This window comes from Pelodiscus sinensis, chromosome 21, assembly GCF_049634645.1.
Source record: "Pelodiscus sinensis isolate JC-2024 chromosome 21, ASM4963464v1, whole genome shotgun sequence".
Taxonomy (NCBI): Eukaryota; Metazoa; Chordata; order Testudines; family Trionychidae; genus Pelodiscus; species Pelodiscus sinensis.
The window spans coordinates 11,390,431-11,404,121 of NC_134731.1; the positions used below are offsets into that span (position 1 = coordinate 11,390,431).

Below are 13,691 nucleotides of genomic sequence, written 5' to 3' on the forward strand. Positions count from 1 at the left end.
GGGATTATGTAGGTCTTTTTTTTTTCATGCTGCAATGACCCCTCTGGTAGCTCTGACCCCTCTAGTAGCAAATTCCCGTGCACACTCTTAGGGGCGTACTGATGGTATTTCCACCCTTCTGCGCTGCTGCTGATGATTCCAGCTTCTGACATCGAGTGCCCTCTCTTCATGCCCCGAAAGCACTGTCCATTAAGGTTCGCGATCGCCTCAGAGCATTTGGAAGGATTGCTGTACGTTTCAGTTACTGCTGGGAGTAGAGGCTGATTTATGCTGTGGGTGGCCTTTGGCAGTGATCTGCGATTATTTTCTCATCCCTCTGACCTGAGAGGAGCGATCGCCCTGCGTTTTTAATACAGGGAGCCAATGGGGGAATCAAAATGTTTCACTGTATTTTAATGGTGAGTAAGTTCTGAGGGAAGTCAGACCGTACTTGGGGAAACCCCAGATAATTGGAAAGAGGTTGGGAATCGGGAGGTCTGGGCTGAGAGGGGCAAACTTCGTCACAGACTCTCTGTGGTACCACGGGCAAGTCACCTAATTGCCTCGTGCCTCTGTTTGCACGTTTGCAAAATGGGACAAACCACCCTTCCTTTCTCCCGTGCTCTGTTTGCTTAGCTGGTACGGTCTGTAGGGTCTCTGACATGTGTGTACAGCAGCGGTGGGCAACCTGTGGCCCAGCAAGGTTCTGTATGTGGCCCCGTGATGGCACGTCCGGGGGGTTCCTGATCCTGCACCACCCATCCGCAGTCAGATGTGACTCTTAGCCGGCCAGTAGAGTAGAAAATTTTATTGGTTCTCGGGGACACAGTGTAGCGTAGGATCGATGTTAGCATAAGCCTTATTCCTCTTGAGAGGAAGGGCTGGATCATGGGCCCTGAACCCCCTTTTCTTGCTCTCCTCATCCCACCCAGCCGAGACTAACCCCACTCCTAGGCCCTACCCCCCAGCCTGGTCACAGTCCCCACCTATATCCCTTTGTCTCTCTGAGAACAGAGTTATCTTCGCAGGCTGGCCCTTAGGTGTCTACGGCTAATACACTTTTGGACTGAGTCATAGGGAATCACACACAACACAATACAGGCAGGCAGAAACAAGGTTACAAGGTAGGCAGCACCCCCACTATGTCACAGGCCCGCAAGATGTTTTGTTTTCCATCTGTGCTGAATAATGTTGCTTCCCAATTGGCTCTCGGTGAGCAGGCCTTTGTCTTCAGATGGAAACTGAATACACAAAGGTGGGTTGCTCACCCAGCCTGGCCTTTTCATTTCCACCTTGTGGTGTCCTGCTTAGTCACTTTTCCCCAGGCGATCTCAATTTGGCACTTCACAAACAGGAAAGGTTAGGGATGTGGTGTATTGTGTTCCTGCCAAGGCAAACACACCTCAAGCTTGTAAGTCAACAGTGCTGTCACTACGAGGCGGGGGAGGCTAAAGATGCTAGTTCAAGAGCTGCCTGCTAGAGTCCATGCTCAGAGCTCTCATGGTGGCTTCCTCCTTGGACAAGATCTCAGTCCTCCACCTTTCGCTGCTTCTGACTTGTCCAACAGCCCCAGCTGAGTGGGTGGGATATTGAGAGGAGATGGTCCTACGGATGTTTCCTGTCCAGGTGCCATGTTCAATAAATCACAAAACTGGTGTGCAAATCAAATAGTTCTTTTTGTACGCTGCTCCCTGAGTCTTTAGGGTGCGCCCATTCACGTTTCCAGGTTTTGCTCTGCCACTGGGAGGGCTAGAGAATTAGATTTAATTAAAAAACTGAGTGAGAGTCTCACTAGGGGTATTACAAAGTGTTTATTTTTGGAAACGTATAACCACGGAATTTTTCAGTGGTTACACGTTTACGTGAGGGGGGCAGGTGGGAGCTGATATGCATAGGGAGCTGAGCCTCCTGCCCCCTCACTCCCCCGGATGCCTTCCACAGAGGCAGAACTATGGGAGAGCAGGGGGGGAATTAGTGCTCAGAGGGAGTCAGCTTAAAAGCTTTCTCCCCCACCCCTCCCGCTGCACTGCTGCCTCTTATAGAGAGGGAGCAGTTGGCTTGGAGGGAGCCGGTATGCATGGGGAACCAACTTAAAGGACAGCAAGGTCGGGGTGGGGGGGGGGGGAGACTGTTAGGATTAACCAATGAGCCCAGGCTTGTTGGTAAATCATGTAAACGGGCACAGGCTAACATCCCTAATTCTCACATAATCACATGACTCCAGTAGCTCGGGCTTTGAGTTGGGAACAACCACCAATATTGCAAGCCAGACAGGAAAGAGAACATGTTTTCAGACCATTGGCGAGCAGGGATGGCGGGCAGAGGTAAGAGGGAGGGGCAGGAGAGGGATGCTTATGTGACAGGCTGATTCCTGAATGGCTCTTTCAAATACTGTCACTCTAAGGGCAGCCCTTCCTGCAGGGGAGAGATGATTTTCTTGCTTCCATGGGCAAAATCTTTAGCATCCAACTGCTGCCCCCAATGCTAGGCCCTCAAAATGGGAATCTGGAAGAAAGGTGCCGAGAAGACAGAGTATATCCTATTGCCTTTATATAAATCCATGATACACCCATATCATGAAGACTGAGAGCAGATATGGCCACCCCATCTCAAAAAAGATATATTGGAATTGGCAAAAATTCCAAAAAAAGGGCACCAAAAGCAATTAGGGGGATATGGAACAGCTGCCATAGGAAGAGAAATTAATAAGACTGGGATTTTTCTACTTGCAAAAGAGACAACTAAGTGGAGATATGATAAGAGAGCTGTAAAATCATGACTGGTGTGGAGAAGGGGAATAAGGAAGTGTTACTTACTCCTTCTCATACCATAAGAACTAAGGGGCTTCAGAAGAAATTAATAGGCAGCAGATTTTTAAAAAATGAAAGGAAGTATTTCTTCACACAACTTCGTCAACCTGTGGAACTCCTTGCCAGAAGGATGTTGTGAAGGCTAAGACTATAACAAGGTTAAAAAATGAACTGTGTAAGTTCATGGAGGTTAGGTCCATCGATGGCTATTAGCCAGGATGGGCAGGAATGGTGTCCCTAGCCTCTGTCAGAAACTGGGAATGGGTGGGAATCACTTGATCTCTTCAGTCCCTTTTGGAGCACCTGGCATTGGCCACTATCAGAAGACAGGACACTGGGCTAGCTGGTCCTTTGGTCTGACCCAGTCTGCCTGTTCTTATGAAATGCCACGGATTGGTCTGATGATGGATCATATGTCGGTTTTCATCATCAGCTCCTGCAGTGTGATGGTTTTGTTTCTTGCACCATGCCAATGCAGACCAAAAGATCCTAAACTGGTATCAAAATTAGGGTGACTGGCCTATAATTTCCTGGCTACTCTTTGTACCCCCTTTTCCAGATAGTTACTATGTTTGTCCTTCACCCATCCTCTGGGACGAATATATTTTCTCTGTAAAGCTACTGATGAGACTGGGAAGGCTAATACATGAAAGTGATTCTAGTGTCTGAAGTTCTGACAGATCAGTAGTTGTGCTGAGCATGTGGGCGTGGGGAAAAGGGGTCACATGCTGATCTCTTTTTAGCAGCAGCCCTAGATTCCAACACACGGGGTAGGAAAATGATGCGGGAGCTAAAAATAACAGAGCGCCAGAGTGTGGGTTGGTCGGTTGTTACCCCAGTGGGCCCACCTTTTTGTGATGAAATCCAGTAGCGTTGTTTGGGGAATGGGTCTCAGCTCGTTAATGACTATTCGGAAATGAGCAAAAGCAGCGTTTTGGAGGGATTTGTCTCTTGAAGAGGCACAACTGATGCCGCTGTTCAGAGCCTGCACTCTGCGTCATTAAGGGAGGGAGTTGTGTTCACGTGCGATAAACGAGTGTAACGAGGCCCCCGGGCTTCAGCTGGTGGCAGGAAGTTGTGGATGCCATTGTGGGTTAGATAGGCAAGCAGATGGAATTATAGGCAATTGCAGCATCTCTTCGGAGAATCTGCTTTTGGGGCACAGTGTCCGTTTTCTCCCCCCCCCCCTTTTATCAGAGGTCTGAGTTTACACTGCCGAATTCCCTCTACTGTGTAGCAGCTGTGCTCTTGGGCTGGAAAGGAATTTTGGTTTTATATCCTTTTTTTGTGTATTAGTATTACACAGCTATCTAGAGACACCAGCAGAGCCTTGTTGTTCTAGAAACTGTACCCCCCCCACACTCAAAGCCAGCCCCCATTCAAGCACAATAAATATTAGTACTGCACATCCCTGTGATGCTAATGTCCAAGGAATGCACCAATATCTTCTCAACTGGTGGCAGGCGTGGTGACGGATTTGGCCAGGCCCTGGGCAATGTGAGTGGGACTCGGCTCTGCCCCCTGAAAAGGGGCGGGGCCTTGAGTGGGAAGGGCGGGGCTAGGGCAGGCAGACCGTAGCACTGCCTGGACCTCACCACGCCTCCTCAAGCCAGTCCTCAGTGCCACCTGGATCTCGCTGCACAGTGTTCTGGCTGCTGCTGCTGCAGTTGCCCTGGGCCCTTTTAAATTGCCAGGACCCGGGGCAACTACCCCTTTTCCCTCCCCTTTCTCCCCCGTCCAGCCCTGAGTGGGGGTGCAATTCTTATTTTGCCCAGGGCTACATGGCAGGTCAGAGAAGTTCCATGTTGTGCCTAAGGGGACACAGCACATCCTGTGGCAGAGCCAGGAACTAGCCTAGGACTCCTGAGTCCTAATTTTAAGCTGTAACCATTAGTGCACACATCCCAGTTCACACTTTGTGCTTGCACGGCATGCTTCATCCTCAAAGCTCTTTCCACACGCGACTGCACCCACGTGCATCCCCTGGCTTGCAGCGGTTGCCATTCTGCACCGGGTTTGCAGTATGAGTCAGTGGTGCTCTGCTCCCTCACTGTACAAATTGTTTGAGCACCCCTGATGTCAGCCCGGCAAGCCAAGTGCATGTTATCCCCTTGGCATGGGGAGCGATGCTGAGGGAGGGGTGTTCAGTGATTTAGCCAGAGTGGCTCTGTCAAGGTTGTTCCCCAGTGTGATGCTGTGAGTGAAGAAAGTGGGGGCCTGCAAGAGACCTTAAAATACTCTGCTATTAAAGGCTTCTGTTGAATAAAACTCCCCAGGGTCACGCCTCCATCATCCAAATGCAACTCTCCCCCTCCCTCCTTTTGAACCCAAGAAGATGCACTTGGGAATTTCTTCCTGTGATGTACCCCCAAGCTCCTTACCCCTCACTTAGGTGAGAGCTTGTAAAGAAACGGTAACTCCTAGTAGCTAACCTTCCATCTCAGGCATGTGCACACAGAACCTCCTGCCTTCTAGGACAGGAGAATCAGAGCACCGTCTTAAAATAAAGAAAGAAAGAAGAAGGTGATTGTATTGACAAAACAGAGAGAACATACTAAGTAAAGTGTACTTGGTGGTTCGGTGTTCCAGAGCAACCGAAGAAAGATTAAAGCACAAAGAATTGCTTCCCTGGCGTTCAGTTTCAGTTACAGTGGATGGGGACACACATGGGCTCCGCACAGAATTTAACCAAGCTCCGAAATAAAGAAAATAACCTGATTGCATCTAACTAAACATTCCCTGTTCTGCTTACATTTGTTGTTCCGTGCCTGGTTCTCAAGGCTTACTCCAGTCCCTCCCCAGCTCTTGCTCTGCCTCACACAAAGGATGGGAGCAGGCAAAACCTGTTTTCCTGATTCAGGTTTCTTACTTTTTTCCCAGTGGCTCTCCTGGCTCCCTGCCAACACCTCCTGGATACCCCCTAGTTCTGGGTTTTGCCCTTTACAGGCAGGTTAGTTAACTGAATGGCTGGGATGTCTAGAAAAGGGCAGTATCTCTCTCTGCTAAACTGGGGCCCTCTCCGTGTAACATGGGGCCACTGCTCCATAGCAGCGTGTTCTTTCAATGAGCACAGTTAAAATCTGAGCTTTCTCCTTCACCATCACCATCTGGATTTGTGAGTGGGGATTTAAATGGGTAACTAGTTACCCAGTAACCCTTACTGGATGATGGTTACTGGTAGCCAGATAACTGATGCCCAGCCTGGCCTGAACAGTCCCCCACCCATGGCACGATGCAGCAGGCCGGTTAACCATTATTAGTTAGATTAGTATAGATTCTAATCTGCTCCAGTCTATGATCTGTTGCCTCTGCATTTTATAACCTTCCCCTCAGAAATCTCCCAATCTCTGACTGATCTGCATGTCTCTTCCTCCTCTCAAACCTTCTCCACCCCCAACGTGGATCACATAACTCTACCCCGGCTCACTCAGGGAGAAGGTCATGTTAACCAGTTGTGAAAGTCATCTCACATTCAGGCAAGGACAAGCCACATGCTGCAGCCGAGTTTAATTCTTTTGCTGGACCCCGGAGTGATTGTTTCCTCTCCAAAGCTGAGCTGTGGACATGGAGCTATGTTAATGGCCGCTCCTCTCCGTGCTTCCCGCCATGGTTATCCAATGATTCCTCCCTCATGAAGGAGAGGATAGGAGTGTGTGTTCTATGGGCAGCCTATTTGCTGGAAAGTTTTTCAACACTGGAAGGAAACTTCTGCCTCAGAAGCAACAGCCCCTCCATGCTCTTTTTGATGGCTTCCGATAGCATGTTGTGTATTGATGGTACTGGGCTAGCATTTAGGAGCCAGTCATGCACCTTGGCCTCACTGTGCTGTACAAAATCATAAGCTGACCCCCCCTAAATTGGGAAAGTGGGGAGGCGTGGCTGACTTGGTGTTCCAGGAACAGATGGGCAGCTATAGAACTATGTTTGCCTTGGAGATGTGGTGCGGGAGAGGACACAGTATCACAAGTAGCAGGAGCCTAGTGACATGGAATCTGAAAGCAAAGAGGAGTTTGAATTGGTGGCCGAGACGCTGGCACCAACCACGCCTCTTCCTTGGGGTCTGCAAACCCAGGTGGGGAATGCCTGGTGACAGGGGGTTTCTCCGTCCTGAAAACTTCCTCTTCTTTTATTGCTGGCGTTGAAGCGAGCTAACATATGGTCCGGCAGATGTGAAGGCCTGTCATCAAGCCATTTCGTCCCTTTCTGCCGCTGAGCAATAATGGCTGATAAGTGGTTTTATCACTCTTTGAATACGCGGAAGGTGATTGCACATCCTAGGAGAGAAGTGAGATCTACTTAAGAGGAAATTATGGGTTTGTGCCTGGCTGTTAAGGGGAGGAATTGTTCATGTGGGGATAAAAGCGTAAGTAGGTGTAAAGTAGTGGAAATACATAAACAACATTATTTCCTCTCCGGCCCCTGGGCGGGGGTGGGGGGAGAGATAATATTGAAGGTGGTGATGGGAGACAGTCTTGCCCATTTATCTATCCCCTGTGAGTGTTTATACTGAAAAAGCATTGTGCTTTGATTAATGCATTGGACTAGGACTCTGGAGATCGGGGCTGAATTCTTGGCTCTGTGGCAGACTCCCTGCATGGTCTTGAGTTAGTCCTTAATGCGCCTGGAGCCTCAGTTCCTCTTCTCGGAAATGAAGTTGATAATACTTGTTCATCACGGCTCATTAGACTATAAGGTCTTTGGGACTGGGACTCTCAGCTGCTCTGTTTTTTACAGCGCCTCTCACAACGGGACTCTGGTCTCCAAGGCAGTCTTTGGGCTCTACCCTAGTGTGAGTACTAAGAATACACCCCACTCTGAACAAGTTTTCCATTACAGATGTTCAGTTTTGTCAATACAGAGTAAAACTTAGCTCTCATATAGGGCTTTTTGTCCATAGGCCTCAAAGCACTTAACAAAGGAGAGACTTGTACCCATGGGGAAACTGGGGTGCAAGCAAGACTTGCCCAAGCTTTCCCAGTGGGCACCCAAGTCTCTTTATTCCCAGCTTAGTGCTCTATCCAGTAGGCCACACTGCCCTCTTTCATATATAAACATAAAATCTTATGCATGTGTAACTCACACACCTACTGGGTGTGGTTGTACTATCCCGTGTAGAGACACTTAGACCACTTAGCCATGCACGTAAGACGTGAATAATATAAGGCATGATCTGTGCAGTTGTTACCTGGCTTTAGCATTTTATTTCAAACTCCCTCCATCTAGAACGAGATCTTCTCCCAAACCTGCTTCTGGCAGGTCTGGGGAAAAGAATTTCAAAGCAGTGCGGGTGGGCGTTAGCTGTGCTGCACCTGCTTTCTTTCTTTTCTGACTCTGGGAGTTGCTCAGTTGAAACCCTGCATGCCTCCCTTTCAAATAGACTTGCTTCTGTTGACTCAGCCCACCTGCAAAGAGATCGGTGTCAGGAAGCATTTGTCAGAGCTGTTGCTACAAAATGTCACTGCCTGGCCCCCTCGCCGTAATCCATTTGCAGTCAGCCTGCGCTCGGGTTTTTCTCTCTGCCTAATACGTTTGAAAGGTCACTGGAAACCTCTCGGAGGATGCTTGTCTCCTGAGAGCGATGGGAGAGTCGGTGGAGGTTTGAAAAACGCCAGCGCTCGGTAGAGAAAGCACAGTGGATAGAATTGTTGTATATAAGTAGCTATGTGCAGGAAAGCAAATGCAGGTCTCGTTCTGAAGGGTTTGTGCAAGTACATGGAAACTTGCACTAAGGACTTCACTGTCCAAAGGCCCCATTGGGCACGTTAGAGCCATGGTGGGCAGCTTATGACCCCAGGCTCCATGCGGCCATCCCAATGTGGCCCGTGAGACGTTTTGTTTGCCATTGCTCACGAGCAGGGTTGCCAGATTCCACTGGTTTTGTCTAGGCCCGGCCCTAGGGCAAGGTGAGCAAGACACATGCTTGGGTCCCGCGCTGCTGATTATTCACCATCCACCAGCCAGGCCCGGGGCCTCGCCCCCCCGCGTCCTGCCTTGGGCCCTGCACCCAGTGTCCTGCCTTGGGCCCCTCCTGAGCTTGGGGCCCTGCTCCCAGTGTCCTGCCGTGGGCCCCGCTCCCAGCGTCCTGCCGTGGGCCTGGCCTGAGCTTGGGGCCCCGCTCCCAGCGTCCTGCCTTGGGCCTGGCCCGAGCTTGGGGCCCCGCTCCCAGCATCCTGCCTTGGGCCCCGCTCCCAGCGTCCTGCCTTGGGCCCTGCACCCAGTGTCCTGCCTTGGGCCCCTCCTGAGCTTGGGGCCCCGCTCCCAGCGTCCTGCCTTGGGCCCCGCTCCCAGCATCCTGCCTTGGGCCTGGCCTGAGCTTGGGGCCCCGCTCCCAGCGTCCTGCCTTGGGCCTGGCCCGAGCTTGGGGCCCCGCTCCCAGCGTCCTGCCTTGGGCCTGGCCCGAGCTTGGGGCCCCGCTCCCAGCGTCCTGCCTTGGGCCTCGCAAGCCCTTTGGCGGGGTCTGTTTTTGTCCATGTCGTTTCCTTCATATCAGTATTACCAGAGCTCGCCAAGCGGCGGTGAGCCCCGCTCGCCAGCCGCGCGGTTCTGCGCTCTGCGCATGCGCAGATCGCTCTGTGCCGGCTCTTCCGGGTTGTAATCTACTCGCCTGTGGCGAGTAGATTACATTATTTGTTGAGCCCTGAGTATTACTAACGTGACGCGTACGTAAAGTGAGGGTGATGTGAGGTGGGTGCTAACTGCACGCCATGCTGACTAGGAGAGCCGGGCGCTCCCTTTGCAGCCAATCCAAGCATCGCTGCAGTGTCAGTCGGCATATCCTGCAAATTCTAGGGACGCCAGCACAGGGAGCAAATCCACCCTGTCCTGGGAGACTGTCTTGGTCATGACAATCTTGCGGCCCTCTGAGCTGAAGGAGGCCCACTCACTAGCCTAGGTTGCCCATCGTTGCTTTAAAATGTATTTCTCCTGTTCGGCGGGGATTGGTACAAATTGTCTCTCAGTGGCTTCCTTAAGGAGTTTGATTATTGCCCAAAAAAAGTCTCTTCTAACTTACTAGTCCTGCAGACTCAACCTGGGGTCTGATAGTCAAGCTGGGTGCTTTTCCTCTCCTTCATCGTCTGTTGTAATAAAGGCTCCAGAGGCCCCATGCCACTCTGTGGCACCTCGGCAACCTCGTCACGGCAGGCCCTGCTTTCGGTGGGTTTGCACAGGTGTCCCTGTGTAAACATACGTGGGAGTGGACTCCAGCTCGTGCTGAGCTGTGGTGGCTGCATCTCTCTCCTGCGTCAGCCAAACCTCGTTTCTGTCCCTGACCAGGGCAGATGGGAGTGAATCTGAGGCGAGGGGTTTCTCCGTACCGCAGTCAGGGCTGTGCCCAGAGCGTGTGTAGACGTACCTGAGCTAGTTGTGATCTGGCCAGCGCCAATAACGATAGCGATGAAGCTGCGGCAGCCCTGGCCGGGCCCCAGGGATGTACTCAAACAAGCGGCTAGCGCATGCTGCCATGGCATTGCTGCTACTGTTATTCTCGCTAGCTGGACCGAAGCTGCCTGAGATACGTTGCTGTCACATTTCTGAGTGTGGTGGAGATGCATCCCCTCGGGAAGCCTTGCCTGGGTTTCCAGCTCCAAGACTAGTCCTAAACACTGGACCAGCTGTCTTCTGTGTGATAGCCCCAGGTCCCACCCCATCAACACCAGAGAGCAGCGTGGGGTGGTGAACCCTTTGCTTCCCAGTCTCTTTGGCCTACTGTCCTGTCATTCGCAAGCCTAAGGATCCAGGGTGGGAGGTAGTGTTTGGCTCTACGGTGCAGCAAAGCTGCTGAGGAATCGTTGGCTACCTCCCTAGCACCTCTGCAGGACTGCACCTGGCGTTTTAGTCCAGCGGTTTTCAAACTTTTTTTCTCATGATTCAGTTGAAGAAAATTGTTGATGCCCACGACCCAACATCATTTGACTAGAGTGTGGGCTCCGGGATGGGGCTGTAGGAGGGGGTTCAGGGCTGGGGCAGGAGGGACTTAGCCACAGCGACTCCCGGTCAGCAGTGCAGCGGGGGTGTTAAGGCACACAGATTATGCTGCGCCCCAGAAGCAGCCAGCAGCCGGTCCCCAGCCAATGGGAGTGCGGAGCTAGTGCTCGAGGCAGGGACAGTGCACAGAGCCCTGTGTGCTCCCCCGTCCCCCGTCTAGGAGCTGGGTCTGCTTGTGGCCACTTCTGGGGCACAGCACAGTCTGGGTGCCAGAACAGGCAGGGAGCTGCCTTAGCGCCCCCACTGGTCACCTGATCCCCCTGCAGCAACGAGACCCAGTGCCTGACATTCCATGACCCAGTGCTGGGTCACGACCCATAGTTTGAAAACCACTGCTGTAGGTGTTCCTGTCTCCTGTCCTTCAGCTTGCTGCTGATATGCAGCTGGGGTGACACATTTAAGGGCATTTCAGTTGTCCTGGGACATAGAAATGAATCCTGGCACAATGCCTGCAGTGACAAGTACGGAAACCGTTCAAGTCAAGGTAAACGTCTGATGTTTGTAAGAAGGAAAATAATCCTCTTTGGACTCTCCTTCCACAGAGTTGATGGAACCAGCATGTAAAATCCACCCGGTCAATATGCTTTGTCTTTTCTTTCAGGTAAAGCAGATAATGGAAGAAGCTGTCACCAGGAAATTTGTGCACGAAGACAGCAGTCACATCATCGCCTTATGTGGTAAATGCAACATTTGCAGATGGGTTCCACTAACATTGCCTGTCGTCTTAATTGCATTATTAAATCCATGCTTGCTCCCCTGTAGGAGCATTGCAAAAGCAGAGAGCTGAATGCTCCAAAAGTCAAGAAATGCCCCATCCTCCTGCCAGTGACCTCATATTTAGCCCCTTTTATGTTTGCATGGCAGTAGTACATATCCCATTATCCGTGGTCCTGTGCTTGGGCTTTGAGGCAGGATGGAGCAGACTGGCTTGACTCCTGACTTGCTGCAAGTCACTTTTCTCTCTTTCTTTTCCCATCCTTTGTCTGTGTTCTCTGTTTAGACTGTAAATTCTGTGGGGCACTGTATGTTTGTATAGTGCCAGGCACAACCAGTCAACAGAGCAGGAGGCAGTGCGGGTTAGTGGACCAAGAACAGGAAATAATTTTTGGACAAGTCATTTACCATGTCGTGCTAGTTTCTCCATCTGTACAGTAAGGACAGCCCCACCTCCCCGTTATATGACTGCTGTGAAGAAGGCTGGCTAGTCTGGCACTTTGAGAATACAAAGGCTGGGGGTGCGCTGAATATTGCCGGTAAACAGTATTGCTGCCTTAGAAGCGGGGTGTGAAGAAACTTGAGTAGGTCTCCTGAAAAGTGACCTGTATGTTTGCGAGATCGGGATAGCTTGGGAGTTGTAGCTTTACTCACAACGAGGACCCTCACACTTCTGTCCTGCCTGATATTTTTGTGCGTGTCGGTCTAGGCAGAGATTTTTCAAAGGCACCGGGGAGATTCTGAAGGAGATTTTAGGGGCATCCTCAGGCCACTGTCCTGCTCCCTCTTGTGGGCTCCTGCAGCCAAACTCATCCCCTGGTCACCCCCGTCTTCCACAGGCTACACCCAACCCCTGCTCACCTGGAGGTGGCGAATGGCGCAAGCACAGGCTGGAGGACTCTGAAGGCCCAGGAGGTGGCTGTGCAGCTGGCGGATGAAGAGAAGCAGCAGTTTCCCCTCTAAAGAGCTGCTTCCTTCCAGCCACTGGCTGCTCAACCGCCCCCTACTCCTCTGGAGTCCTCTGGTCAGCACCTGAGCCGCTTACCACAATCTGCACCTCTTGCTGCTCCCCTGAGGCCAGGGCCATCCTTATCCATACGCAGAATACACATCTACGTAGGGCATCCAAAAATGTGGGGCACCGCTGGGTCTTAGGCTACTCTAGACTGCAGGCTTCTTTCGGAAGAAGCTTTTCCAGAAGAGCTTTTCCGAAATCACTTTGTCCAAAAGAGCACATCCAAACTGCCAAAGTGCATTGAAAAAAGATCTGCTTTTTTCAAAGATCGCGTCCATTCAGTGTGGACGCTATCTTGCATTTCAGCTATGGATGGAGGGGCCACCAGGGCACCTGTGCTTTTTCCTCTTGCCTCCTCTTCACAAGAACTCCTCTTCCCCGTCCACACATGCCTTTTTCCGAAAGAGCTCTTTCAGAAAAAGGCTTCTTCCTCATAGAAAGGGGTTTACCAATGTCGGAAAAAACCCTCCTGTTCTTTTGATTTCCCCTCCCCCCCCCCCCCCCGAAAGAATGCGATTGCAGTGTGGACATAAGTGAAGTTTTTTCGGAAAAATGACTGTTTTTCTGAAGGAAAAAAACCCAACTCTGTAGTGTAGACATAGCCTACACTACAGATGATAGAATCACATCTCTCTCAAATCGTCATCTCCCCATAAATCCTAAGGACGGCCATGCCTGAGGCTGCAGGTGAGCTTTTGTTTGTGGATGTTCATAAGCCGGGCGTTTGTAACTTAGAGGCTACATCTACATTGGCAAGTTTTTGCGCAAAAGCGGCTCCTTTTGTGCAAAATCTTGCCACCTGTCTACACTGGCCGCAAGTACTTGTGCAAGAACACTGATGTTCTAATGTATAAAATCAGTGCTGCTTGTGCAAATACTCTGACGCTCCCGCTCAGGCATAAGCCCTCTTGCGTAAAGAGGCCAGTGTAGACAGGCAACATCAATTTCTTGCGCAAGAAAGCCCGATGTTTAAAATGGCCATCGGAGCTTTCTTGCGCAAGAGAGCGTCTACACTGGCACGGATGCTCTTGGCAAAAGCACATGCCAGTGTAGACGCTCTCTTACTCAAATACTCTAATTCAAAAACTCTTGCGTTAAAGAGTATTTGCGCAAAATCTTGCTAATATAGACGTAGCCGAAGAGTGCCTGTATTCCCATTAAAAGTACCATCATCCACAAGTAGTTCC

The 13,691-nt window shown here is 51.0% G+C and overlaps 1 protein-coding gene across 8 annotated transcripts in view; it reads left to right on the top strand.

Annotated features, from left to right (window-relative positions):
- The window catches only part of SGSM2 (small G protein signaling modulator 2), a 165,245-nt gene that overhangs the window by 17,687 nt on the left and 133,867 nt on the right, over positions 1-13,691 (top strand). For 3 of the 8 annotated variants that reach the window (XM_075904862.1, XM_075904863.1, XM_075904864.1), the window contains one exon: positions 11,377-11,452. In XM_075904862.1, the coding sequence (XP_075760977.1) occupies positions 11,377-11,452 (76 nt within the window). Of the gene's footprint in view, positions 1-7,297; positions 7,579-11,376; positions 11,453-13,691 lie in introns of those variants that run through there. The other 5 variants (XM_075904860.1, XM_014581392.2, XM_075904859.1 and 2 more) reach the window with 5 other exon arrangements.